General features: G+C 34.1%; 1 protein-coding gene across 8 annotated transcripts in view; it reads left to right on the top strand.

Annotated features, from left to right (window-relative positions):
• BLTP1 (bridge-like lipid transfer protein family member 1) overlaps nucleotides 1-9,994 on the top strand; it is a 214,370-nt gene extending 204,376 nt beyond the window's left edge. For all 8 annotated transcript variants that reach the window (XM_086704284.1, XM_086704285.1, XM_086704289.1 and 5 more), the window contains 5 exons: nucleotides 344-547; nucleotides 2,290-2,484; nucleotides 2,899-3,033; nucleotides 6,765-6,930; nucleotides 9,256-9,994. In XM_086704284.1, the coding sequence (XP_086560410.1) occupies nucleotides 344-547; nucleotides 2,290-2,484; nucleotides 2,899-3,033; nucleotides 6,765-6,930; nucleotides 9,256-9,472 (917 nt within the window). In that variant the 3' untranslated portion in view covers nucleotides 9,473-9,994. The remainder of the gene's footprint in view (nucleotides 1-343; nucleotides 548-2,289; nucleotides 2,485-2,898; nucleotides 3,034-6,764; nucleotides 6,931-9,255) is intronic.
• The last annotated feature ends 2,786 nt before the right edge of the window (nucleotides 9,995-12,780 follow it).

Genomic DNA, 12,780 nt, shown 5'->3' with positions numbered 1-12,780 from the left:
AAACTGTCAGTCAAAACTATTATAAAACTTTTATGGGTAAGGCTATGCTTTTACCTCTATTTACAGTGATAAACCTCCTTCCTTTTAGCTTTAATTTCTTAATCTGTGGTTTCTTAATAATAAAGAAAAAATGGTTGATGCTCATCATCTTACTGGGGACAAATCAAGTTATAACTAAAAGAAAGAAAACCTATTTGTGATTTTTTTTCTCACTTACTCTTCAGTTTTACACTCTTTCTTACTTATGTATGAGTTAGCTAAGTCTATTGCTCTAAAGCCACAACTATTTTCTTGCATCTAAATATAGCTTGTTAACATTAAGAAACCTTTTTTTTTCTTCTAGGGTCTAGTGATCATTCTACATATATTGTACAAACGCTGGATTTTCATCTGGGCCATAACACCATGGTTACCAAACCATGTGGTGCTTTGGAAAGTCCTATGGCAACAATAACTAAGATAACAAGGCGTCGCCATGAGAATCCACCCCATGGAGTAGCAAGTGTGAAAGAATGGTTCAATTATGTTACAGCCACAAGAAATGAAGGTTAAAAGTTTATTTCTTTAAAGAGATTTGTTTTCTCTATTTGGAGCCCTGTTAACCTGTGTTTAGAATTTAATTAGAGGGAGAATTTGCATTTATTTTAAATCAGTTTCATTTTATTCCTGATGACATAGTACTAATGTACATGATTCACCACCCTGGTTGTGCAACATCTCAAAAACTAGACACTATTTTAGATGTAAGAAAACATTCAAAAATAAAGTTGGTTTAAATAAATGAATTTTATTATAGTTAAAATATTTTTGTAGTGATGCTAAATATCAGAGGTTTGGTAAAGTTATTACACAACTAAGTAATACAATGCCACAAACTTAAGGTTTGGGATGGTTGGTATAAAATGAAGCTAAATAATAATATTCCTATGAAATAAGTTTAAAAAGAGCACTTTTGGTGAATTTTTCCATTTGATTAGAATCACCAATCTTGTGATAATGTGGTCAGGAAAATTCTTATTTTGTGGTTGTTTTTGTGTTCAAGTTTATAGTACTGGCTTTTACCAATCATGTCATCTGTCCTGGAAAGGTGACTAGATTCAGACCCGTGAAGACTTGAATGTTGTACAGAAATAACCATCTTTCAAAACTGTAAAGATGACTTAAGTCCCATTGAAAAAGTTACTATGGAATAGGTCATCCCAGGGGTTAGAGACTGTTGAAAATAATCTGAGAAGAAAAGGATAAGGAAGTAAATTAGAAGATTATGTATGCATTGACTATTCTGTATTGACTATTCTATCTTCCAATAGAATTTTTGGAGAAGGGAGTTCTTTTTGGCTGGTATACCATGTTGGGGCTATTAGCAAACTTCACTGCTACCTATATACCTAAAAAATTATTAACTTTTATAAGAAAACCATAGCACATATGCTGGAGAAAATCAGGACTTCTACCTGATTTCAAAGTCAGGAACATATTTAATTGCAAATTCTCTTAAGAGTAAAGTATTCACAATATGAATGAAACTCATGTGTGGAATTTAAGAAACAAAACAGAAGAACATAGGGAAAGGGAAGGAAAAATAAGATTAAAAACGGGGGGGGGGGCAAACCATAAGAGATTCTTAAATACAGAGAACAAACTGAGTGTTGCTGAAGGGGAGGTGGGTGGGTGATGGGCATTAAGGAGGGCGCTTGTTGGGATGCACACTGGGTGTTTTATGTAAGTGATGAATCACTGGGTTCTACTCCTGAAACCGGTACTACACTGTATGTTAACTAACTTGAATTTAAATAAATAATGTACTCTTAAAAAAAAGAGTAAGGTATTCAGTCTATGGAGAATTCTGAGCTTAATTAAACTCTTAAATTTAAACATGAATTTAGTTAAAAATAATATACATTTTAATGTTTGAGAAATAAAAACAAAATAGATTTATCCAAAGTCATGTTATAAAGCTTTAGTCATGAGAACAGTGATAGAATCACTATATATATATGTAGTATATATATACCATATATATATGTGTATGTGTATATATATACATATATAAATAAAACTGTACATATATAAACATATTACTATATTTGTAAATATAAACAAATAGATAATAAATATATTTAAATAGATAAATATATTTAAATAGACCAAAGCTTTATATGGCTCTATTTTTAAAAATGTGAATCATTATTTTCCAGCTTCTAAAATGATAAAAATTCTGTGAAAATTATATGCTTATCAATGTTTACTGGTTTAATTTGATTCCTTTTGTCTTTATTATCCACATAGAGCTAAACTTGCTTCGTAATGTTGATGCTAATAATACTGAGAATAGTACTACAGTGAAAAATTCTAGTTTGTTGAGTGGATTCAGAGGAGGTTCTAGCTACAATCATGAAACAGAGACTATCTTTGCTTTACCAAGGATGCAGCTTGAATTTAAATCCATTCATGTTCAAGAGCCACAAGAACCTTCATTACAGGGTATGTGGAAAAATAGTTTCTAAAGTTACTAAGAAAATTCTAAAGGAACTTCAGATTACTGTGTTCACACAGGTTGTGTAATATTAATATAGTGTAATGAAATTGCTTAGTCAAATTTTCTTATCAGCTGTATGACTTCTGGCAAATGATTTAATCTATTTGTACCTCTTTCTCTTTGGGAAAATGGGGAGTAATAACAGGACCTCATTCATAGGGTTTTTATGAGGAATAAATGGTACATATTTGGAAAGTGCTTAGTAAATTATCATCATTTGTAAATCACATACAGAAACTGCTCATTTCTCTGTAGTTGCATTTAAATGGATTCATTTATATGCACCCATGTAAAATCGCTTATTAAGAGAAAGGGACTTCTTTCGTTAAGTCTTTTACTATAGAACTTTGCCATTGCAGATGCCAACCTGAAGCCGAAGGTAGAATGCAGTGTGGTGACAGAGTTCACTGATCATATTTGTGTGACTATGGATGCTGAGCTCATCATGTTCCTTCATGATTTAGTGTCAGCTTACCTTAAAGAAAAAGAAAAAGGTGGGTAGCATGTTCTTTTTTCTTTCTTTCAATTGAGCTTCAGGAAAGGCAGTTGTCAGTGCCATTTATATGGATTTTTATGGTCTAATGATAAAATGACTGGAATGTGTCTCCGTCCTTTATGAGTTGTATGTATCAATGAAATACATTGGTAAAACTGTGTGACAGACTATCTACTATGTACATGACAGTCAAAATATACCTCACACTGAATGGTGTTTTATTACTTTACCAAATGTTTCCATATAAGCTATGTACATTATCAGGACTTGTAGGAGAATCAAAGAAAGAAAGAAGAGAAAGAACATTTCTTTGAGGAAACACTGCTAGTCAAAGTGAAATGGCTAAAGAAACAACTACATAATAAAGTAGCATGAGTTATAAACATAATTGGGAAAACTCAATTAAGTAGATAAGTCTGTTAGAATGCAGAGAACATTATCTTTTTAGAAATAAATTATTTAGACCTCATTGGTGGGGTTTTGTTTTTATGAGCTAGCTAACATTGGTTTACTCACTGGAAACTTACATGTTTGTCCATTAAGAAACATATGGCAGGGCGCCTGGATGGCTCAATCGGTTAGGCATCCGACTTCGGCTCAGGTCATTATCTCACAATTCATGATTTCGAGTCCCGCGTTGGGCTCTGTGCTGATAGCTCAGAGCCTGGAGCCTCTCTCTCTCTCTCGCTTTCTCTCTCTCTCTCTCTCTCTGAAAAATAAACATTAAAAAATTTTTTTTTTTAAGTTTATTTATTTATTTATTTTTTTTTTTTTATTTTTTTTTTCAACATTTACTTATTTTTGGGACAGAGAGAGACAGAGCATGAACGGGGGAGGGGCAGAGAGAGAGGGAGACACAGAATCGGAAACAGGCTCCAGGCTCTGAGCCATCAGCCCAGAGCCTGACGCGGGGCTCGAACTCACGGACCGCGAGATCGTGACCTGGCTGAAGTCGGACGCTTAACCGACTGCGCCACCCAGGCGCCCCTTTTTTTTTCTTTTTATTTATTTATTTTTTTTTTTATTTTTTTTTCAACATTTACTTATTTTTGGGACAGAGAGAGACAGAGCATGAACGGGGGAGGGGCAGAGAGAGAGGGAGACACAGAATCGGAATTTTTTAAGTTTAAAGGAACATGTGGTGACCCTAATATCCATATAGAATGGATATAATAGAATCCATTCCATCCTCTGTAGCTGTTGAAAAGAATGAGGTAGTCTGAAATGTAATGATATGGAATGCCTTCCAAATATATAGTCTTTATTCACCCAGTAAGTATTTATTGCACAAACCTATGAATATATAGTGGTAAAACAATAGACATGATTTTCTTAAAAAGAATTTTTTTTTAATGTTTGTTTATTTTTGAGAGAGCAAGACAGAGCATGAGCAGGGGAGAGGGAGACACAAATCTGAAGCAGGCTCCAGGCTCCAAGCTGTGAGCACAGAGTCCGATGTGAGGCTCAAACTCATGAACCATGAGATCATGACTAAACCAAAGTGGGATGCTTAACCGACTGAGCCACCCAGGTGCCCCAGGATGTGATTTTTTTTTTAATTGCCTAGAAAACATGCTATTTGTTTAGATCACCCTGTAATACTTCATTTTCTTCATGAATAAATATAAAATTTTTCTAGCAGTATTTCAAAATAGGCTCATGATAAATGTTTGGGTGAACAAAACAGATTATTAAAAAAAAAATGCAAAAGCAGCATAGCACAGATTGAATTGCTGTTCCATTACTATTAAATCTAGATGTGTCAACAATTCAGTGAGAGTAAAATCAGTAACGATGACTGAAAGAAATCTATGAGACAGGAATTGAAACTTAAATGACTGAAATCATTTAATAGGAAATACTTTATATAAGTAGATCCAGTCTTCACTTATAGCACCAACATATAACAGGCACTATTGTAATCCTCCTGTTTTTCTCTCTGCCTTAATATTTGAACTTAATGTGGAAAAATATTCCAAGTAAATCTGTGAAGTTCAGAATTCTTTTCTAGTATACCTGTATATAAAAGCCTGCCAGATTTCTTTCTCACAGTTATGTGAAACCTTTGTCACTTCACGAAATACTGTGTTGGTCTTGGTCTATGAACTGTGCATATTTTTTTAAAAAATCTTTAAATACATGGGGCGCCTGGGTGGCGCAGTCGGTTAAGCGTACGACTTCAGCCAGGTCACGATCTCGCGGTCCGTGGGTTCGAGCCCCGCATCGGGCTCTGGGCTGATGGCTCAGAGCCTGGAGCCTGTTTCCGATTCTGTGTCTCCCTCTCTCTCTGCCCCTCCCCCGTTCATGCTCTGTCTCTCTCTGTCCCAAAAATAAATAAACGTTGAAAAAAAAAATTTAAAAAAAAATAAATAAAAATCTTTAAATACAAACTGTTGCACACACACACACACAAAAGAGAAACAGACTCACTGAGAACAAACTGGTGGCTCCCAAAGGGGAGAGGAATGGGACGATAGGGGGAACAGATGAAGAGGATTAAGAGCTACACACTTCCAGTTATAAAATAAGTCATGGGTACGAAAAGTAAAGCATAGGGAATATAATCAATAAAATTTTAATACACTGCTTGTGGTGAGCATTTCAAAATGTATATAATTGCTGAATCACTATGTTGTATACCCGACCCTAATATATATGTAAATTATTTTTCAATTAAGAGTAAAAACACAAACTTGTTTAATATCATTTCATGGGAAAGAGGAAATGGGAATTTGATTATCAGACTTACAGTAACCAAGTGTTATTATCTATGTGGATTTCAGTTATAAATAAAAATATGTTAACGGTTATATTTTGTTATTAAAAACTAAAAGAAATTAGTTTTGACCAAAATAAGTATAAACATGCCAGAGAATATTATTAACAGCATGTAAGACTAGACCAAATCAACATATTTCTATAACATCAGATCAATTATAGCACCATAACCATTACCAATAATAAAAGAGCAACTGAGCAGGCAGTAACTGCCTATATTCTTATGTGGTGTGATAGTGTGACAATAAGTACAGTTTTATTCCTAAGCTCATTCCCAGTCCATGTGTTACCCTGCTGCTAATCTACAATAAAGTTAAAAACAGGCTACACAAATTTATTAAAAGTACATTACATGAAAACTATATTTCAGATTTGATTTTGATTTTATATATATTATGATCACCAATTTAAAAAGAACTTGTCTTTCATAAAACATTTGAGTATGCACTTATAAGAATGAAAGGCTGCTTATGTAAAAAGCTTAGAACCAGTGTTCAAATATATATAGACATTTACATCCTAAAACTACTGAGTAATACACTTTATTGAGACACAATTCACATATAATACAGTTCACTCATTTAAAGCTATTTAAAATGTCCACCTATAGTCATTCTTTAGGAAACTATTAACTGTCAATTTTAGTGCCCCATGCCTGTTGTCAAATCTTGTCATTCTTTACTATTAGTGTTAAGCACAGAAATATACATAAAATATATGCTATTCCTCAAAAATATGTTAACTTTAATACTGTCTTTCTTTAAGAAATACCAATAACTGGCACTTGTTTATGGCTTATTTTTAAATACTAGTTTTTCAGAAATATCATTAAATGAGGCTTTGGCCAGTTCATAAGTAAAATGATAAATGGAACTAATTACACTATTCATATGGTGATTTAAGATAAATTTATTATATACTTGCAATATTAATCTATGATTTTCATCATAGCCATTTTTCCACCTCGGATTTTATCTACTCGACCAGGACAAAAAAGTCCAATTATTATACATGATGACAATTCCTCTGACAAAGACAGAGAAGACAGCATCACTTACACTACTGTGGACTGGAGAGATTTTATGTGCAACACATGGCATCTAGAACCCACTCTTAGGTAAGTAGAAGGTATATATATTTACCTATATCCTACAGGATTATTATGAGAAAAAGGTTATAAATGATGTAGTAAGTTAAATATGATTTACCAAAAACTTTTTAGAAGTTAGCTACTTATAACATCTCTAACTTCTGGCTATGCTTTCTGCTCCTTTCTGCTTTTTTAAGTTCTTCTAGTCAGGGCAAAAGAAGCACAAACACTGCAAATAGCTCAGCATCCTCCACTGTGTAACATTCTTCCAGTTAATCACTAAAATATGAGAGTAACTCTACTTCCACCATTGCTGCTATGTTTTTACCAGGATATTAATTTCAGGTGTTTGAAGTACCTACAGTTAACTTTTTTGTTACTAAGTTTGGGTAGATACAGTAGCAGCCACACATTAAGGAATTATTACAATTTCTCACATATGTCATGACAATGTAATAGAACCTGCAATGTCATAGTTCGTCTGCATGCTAAGCAATACAGAACCATCCCTGAAATGTTGACTTTAATGCTGTCAGATTCAGGTTCATTTACCGAGTCATATTCTAATACAATCATGATGCCAATTACATCAACTTACTTTCATATTAAAATGTCAGTAGTATTTTCTAGTTTTAATTACATTTATAATGGCTGCTATAACTAGTGATATTTGCAGTTGTGTGTCCTTGTTTATGATTACCACTTATGACCTTCCTATCATTTTTCCCTTTCCTTTCATCTGCTTTGCTAATGAAATTTTAACTCTCTGAATCATGGAATAATGGTATCAAAAAAAGGTCATCATAAGAAAATTCTAGCATATTTCTGCATAATGATACAGATTTCATTTAGATAAGGTTATTCAGACATATTTATGCCACAAAATAATTCCAAACTAACAAAATATCCATTATACAGTAGACTCTTGTAAAAACAAAGTAGTGACTTTGTGTTAATTTGTATTCAATAAAATTTGGTATGAATTAATAGTACATATACTCATGAAAAGTATTAACAGTGTCAGTGCTCAGGAACAGAATTAAATATTGCAGAGGTTCTAATGCAGAAAACTACTTAGAAAATTTGTTTTGTATTTGTAAATCTATGATGAAATTAAATACCTTTTAATTTGAACTTAAAAAGGTAAAAAGTGGTGGAGAGCATGTTGAAGAGCTCTGGCTCTAAGTCCAGGTTTATAGATAGCATGGTAACTAAATTATCTTGGCCAGAGGATCTAACCTAGTTCTGCCTCAGTTGCTTTATATGAACAATTGGTAAACAATATTACCTACCTCGTAGGGTTGTTACAATGGTTAAATGAGTTAATGCAAAATGCTTATAACTATTAGAGTTTTAGCAGATCAATGCTTAATACCCTCTTTTTCCCTTCCCAAGTTCAGAAGCAATTAAGACAGTGGGAGAGAGGCAGCTGCAAATCAAAATGGCAGTTTTAATACTGATAAGGCCCATAACAGAGAATGTGATTTCTATGTCTGGAAACAATGGCTTTCTACTACAAAGTCCAAGTTTGGACTTACCTACAGGGCCTTCATGATGGAGAACTCAGGGTGGAGGCGGGTGTACACCAGAATTGTGCAGTTGACAGCTCTGTGAACTCACCTAGCTACAGGCGGCCATGAACAGTCTTGGGTTAACCTATTTAGGAGTCTGTCCTTGAGAAACCTATTGCATGAAGGGACGGATCAAAATGAGTGGCTCTTAAGAGAAGGTAGGGAAGAGGGCACTAAACTACACTATATGGTTCCTCTGTTAACTTGTCAAACAGATAAATCATCAATAAGGGAGCAGAGAAAGGTCAGTAGTGTTTCACAAATGGCTATTCCTCTCTAAGGAAGGAAATGCCAGGAATAGGGAAAAAACTGTGTCCTTCAGACACGTTTAGCCCATAGCAAACAATACATTTTAGCCTTTTTCCCCCCACCATTATGCCACATATGTTGAACTCTCAGTTTTATTGAGATAAAACTGACAAAACACGTAAGGTATTTTAAGTGTACAGGGTCATAAATTTTATATCTGTAAACCTTGTAAAAGGATTCCTCCCATCAAGTTAACATCTTTTAGAATGAACCAGATGTTCTTTAAATATTAAGATGACCCTGTAACTTAAGCCTAAATCAAAATGAGATTCATTTAGTCCACTGCTGTCAAGGATGCTTATAATAGTGAATGCTATTATAGTGAACCCAGGAATTGTAGCTTAGATTACTCAAATGCACCTACTGAGAATATTTTGTCCTAAGCATATTATGGAGGTTTAGTGATGTTCTTGAATCTACCTTTAGGACTGTGTTAGGGCACTGTACTCCCAAATAACTTTTATACTTACAGATTAATTTCTTGGACTGGAAGAAAAATTGATCCAGTAGGTGTTGATTATATTCTTCAAAAACTGGGCTTCCATCATGCCAGGACTACAATTCCTAAATGGCTTCAAAGAGGAGTCATGGACCCACTTGATAAAGTTCTCTCAGTTCTTATCAAAAAACTTGGTACTGCACTACAGGATGAAAAGGAAAAGAAAGGAAAAGACAAAGAAGAACACTAAAAAAGTAACTCATCTGTGAACAAACTGTGATTGTGTCCGTTAAGTTTTATTACACTGGAGTGTTTTTTCTTTTTGTATAGTAAACTTATTTCCATTATAAATTAAAATAATTCTAATTTTGTGGTCATTACATTGAGAGTTTGTAAGTTAATCTGTTTATTCTAGTTCCACCATTCTGTATACAGTGAAGTATTGCATGGTAATGTAAATTTTGTGAAAAACTAGATTAAAATATATAAATCTGCTTGGTAGGGTTTATAATTGTATTATGTGCAATATGATTCCTCCATCTTTAAAATATTTTCAGAGTAACTGTGAATTTCCTTTGATATTGGCCATAACTTTTAGGAAAAATCTTGCTGATAATGTGATTTTTTTTGGTCATTAATTGTTTTTTCTTTTTTTAAAAGGTAGCCTTGTATAAATACCTATTTGTATATAGTTTGAGTAATTGTGATATGATTGAATACCACTAAAATATTGTTTGTAACTATTGTAATAAAGTCACAATAATTCGTTTCACTCTGTAGTTTTGATAGCTTATTTTTATAATTCTTGCAACAATGAAATCCTTATAAAGATTAGCTCAAGGAGGATGCAATCAGGAAGAGGCACAGCAGAGGCTTAAATATTAGATATTGTTCTATATATATATTTATTTAGACAGCAAGGCACACACGTGAGAGCAGGGGAGGGGCAGAGAGAGAATCCCAAACATGCTCCATGGTGTCAGCACAGAGCCTGACTTGGGGCTCAATCCCACAAACTGTGAGATCCTGATCTGAACTGAAATCAAGAGTCAGAGGCTCAACAAGCTGAGCAACCCAGGCATGCCATTATTCTTTTTTTTTTTTTTTAAGTTTATTTAAGAGACAGAGGGAGGGAGAGAGAGAATCCCAAGCATGCTCCATGCTGTCAGCACAGAGCCTGACCTGGGGCTCAATCCCACAAACCCCTGAGATCATGACCTGAACTGAAATCAAGAGTTGGATGCTTAACTAACTGAGCCACCCAGGCACTTCTCTATTTCTTAAACTAGTGGTGAGTACACAGCTGTATGTTCTTACACTGTGTATGTAAATTTATGTGTATCCTTTTTAAAAACTTTATATATATAAATGTATATATAGTATACATGCAGAAGGATAATAAGATTTTAAAAAGACTAGCAAACTCTAAAGAAATATTCAAAAGTACTTATAATCAACTATATTCCTCCCCCCACACCCCCACAACTCAGGTTTGAAATCTAGCCAAGGCTGTACAGTCAGTTTAAAGGTTGGGTAAAAAGTAGAACTGAAAAATCCTAGAGCTAGAAAATGCCTCAAAAAAGTCCATGATGCAGACTCTTGCATTGGGTAGACAACAAAGTGTCTGACAGATTAAAAATAATAATAATTACAGAAGAGCCTCTTGCATATGCGCGCGCACACACACACACACACACACACACATAAGTGTTGGTAGGGGAATTAACTACTATCACACAGCAATTTAGTAACAACTAAAAGCCTAGTATCTAGAGTCATAATTTTATATTCTTTCTGCTAGACCATCTTTTCTATCATCTGCCAGTTCTCTGCATCACCATTACAGTTGGGGGCTACATGTACATAATTTCTACTGGTCAGGTTTACCAGAGAAGCAAATTCTATGTCTACTATGGATCTAGTGTCTAAGATAAACTACCAGAAAGTTACTTCATAAAACAAACCAACTAAAAATTAAAGAAATTAGTTCCTTGAGTCCTACTCCAGGTATGTATTCTCTGCTTTAAAGAAACAGTATGCTAGTTATAAATGTTAAAAATTTCCCATGGCTTTATATATTATTGACGTATGAGCTAACAAAAAAAAATGATCTAAGTATAAACTTACTTGATTTCTAGCACTGTGATAATGTTTTACTGTGATAAAAACATGAAACCATAAGAATTCTTGAGGAGAACACAGGCAGTAACCTATTTGACATTGGCTGTAGCAACTTCTTTCTAGATATGCCTCTTAAGGCCAGGGAAACAACTACTGAAACTTCATTACAATAAAAAGTTTCTTCACAGCGAAACAAAATTAAAAGGTAACCTAGGACATGGGAGAAGATATTTGCAAATGACATATCTGATAAAGGGTTAGTACCCAAAATCTATAAAGGAATTTCTACAACTCAACACCCAAAAAACAATCCAATTAAAAAATAGGTAGACAGACATCAACAGACATTTTTCCAGAGAAGATACACAGATGGTCAACACACACATGAAAAGATGCTCAGCATCACTCATCATCAGGGAAATATAAAACTACAATGAGACATCACCTCACACCTGTCAGCTAAAATCAACACAAGAAAAAACAGGTGTTGGTGAGAATGTGGAAACAAGGGAACCCTCTTGCACTGTTGGTGGAATGCATACTGGTGCAGCCACTCTAGAAAACAGCATGGAGTTTCCTCAAAAAGTTAAAGAACTACCCTATGATCCAGCAATCTCACTACTAGGTATTAATCCAAAGAATATAAAAATACTAATTCAAAGGGATACATGCACCCTGATATTTATATTATCTACAAGAGCCAAATTATGGAAACAGCCATAAATTATTAGTCAAATTATAGAAACAGATGTGGGGCTAGATCTCATGAATTGTGAGCTATGACCTGAGCCTTAACTGAATGAGCTACTTAAGCACCCCAAGAGAATGACTCTTAACTAAAGAGAACAAACATGGTGACCAGAGGGGAGGTGGGTGGGGGGTAGGTGAAATAGGTGATGGGGATTAAGGAGTGCACTTGTGATGAGCACCAGGTGTTGTATGCATGTGCTGAATCACTACATTGCACACCTGAAACTAATATTACACTGTATGATAACTGGAATTTAAATCATATTTTTTAAAAATTTTTTAAAAAGAAGAGGGCAATTTAAATCTGTAACTTCAAAATTTCTGTGGCTCCACTGGACAAAGCTATAAAAAAAACCTCTATTTGTGTATTACTGGTAGGAATGTAAATTGGAACAACCCCCATGGAGAAAAATTAGGCAAGAGCTATGAAAATTACAAAGGCATATAATCTTTGCCTTCTCACTGCAGGATGTACCTTCATGTGTGTGAACTATGTAAGAATATTTTTTGCATTATTTGTAATAAGTCGTTGAAAACAATTCAAATATCCATTCAACAAAAGACAGGTTAAATAAAATATGGCAGGCCCTTTTGGTGGAATATGCAACTGTAAAAAAAAAAATAGTAAGGATGATGTTTGTCTAATATTAAATGAAGCAAGATGCATCAAGCTATGTAGATTACAAA

The sequence above is a fragment of the Puma concolor genome, chromosome B1 (assembly GCF_028749965.1).
Source record: "Puma concolor isolate L17-30 chromosome B1, mPumCon1.1.hap2, whole genome shotgun sequence".
Taxonomy (NCBI): Eukaryota; Metazoa; Chordata; class Mammalia; order Carnivora; family Felidae; genus Puma; species Puma concolor.
Note: the sequence above shows the minus strand (reverse complement) of the source record. Positions and strands in the feature narration are given on the sequence as shown.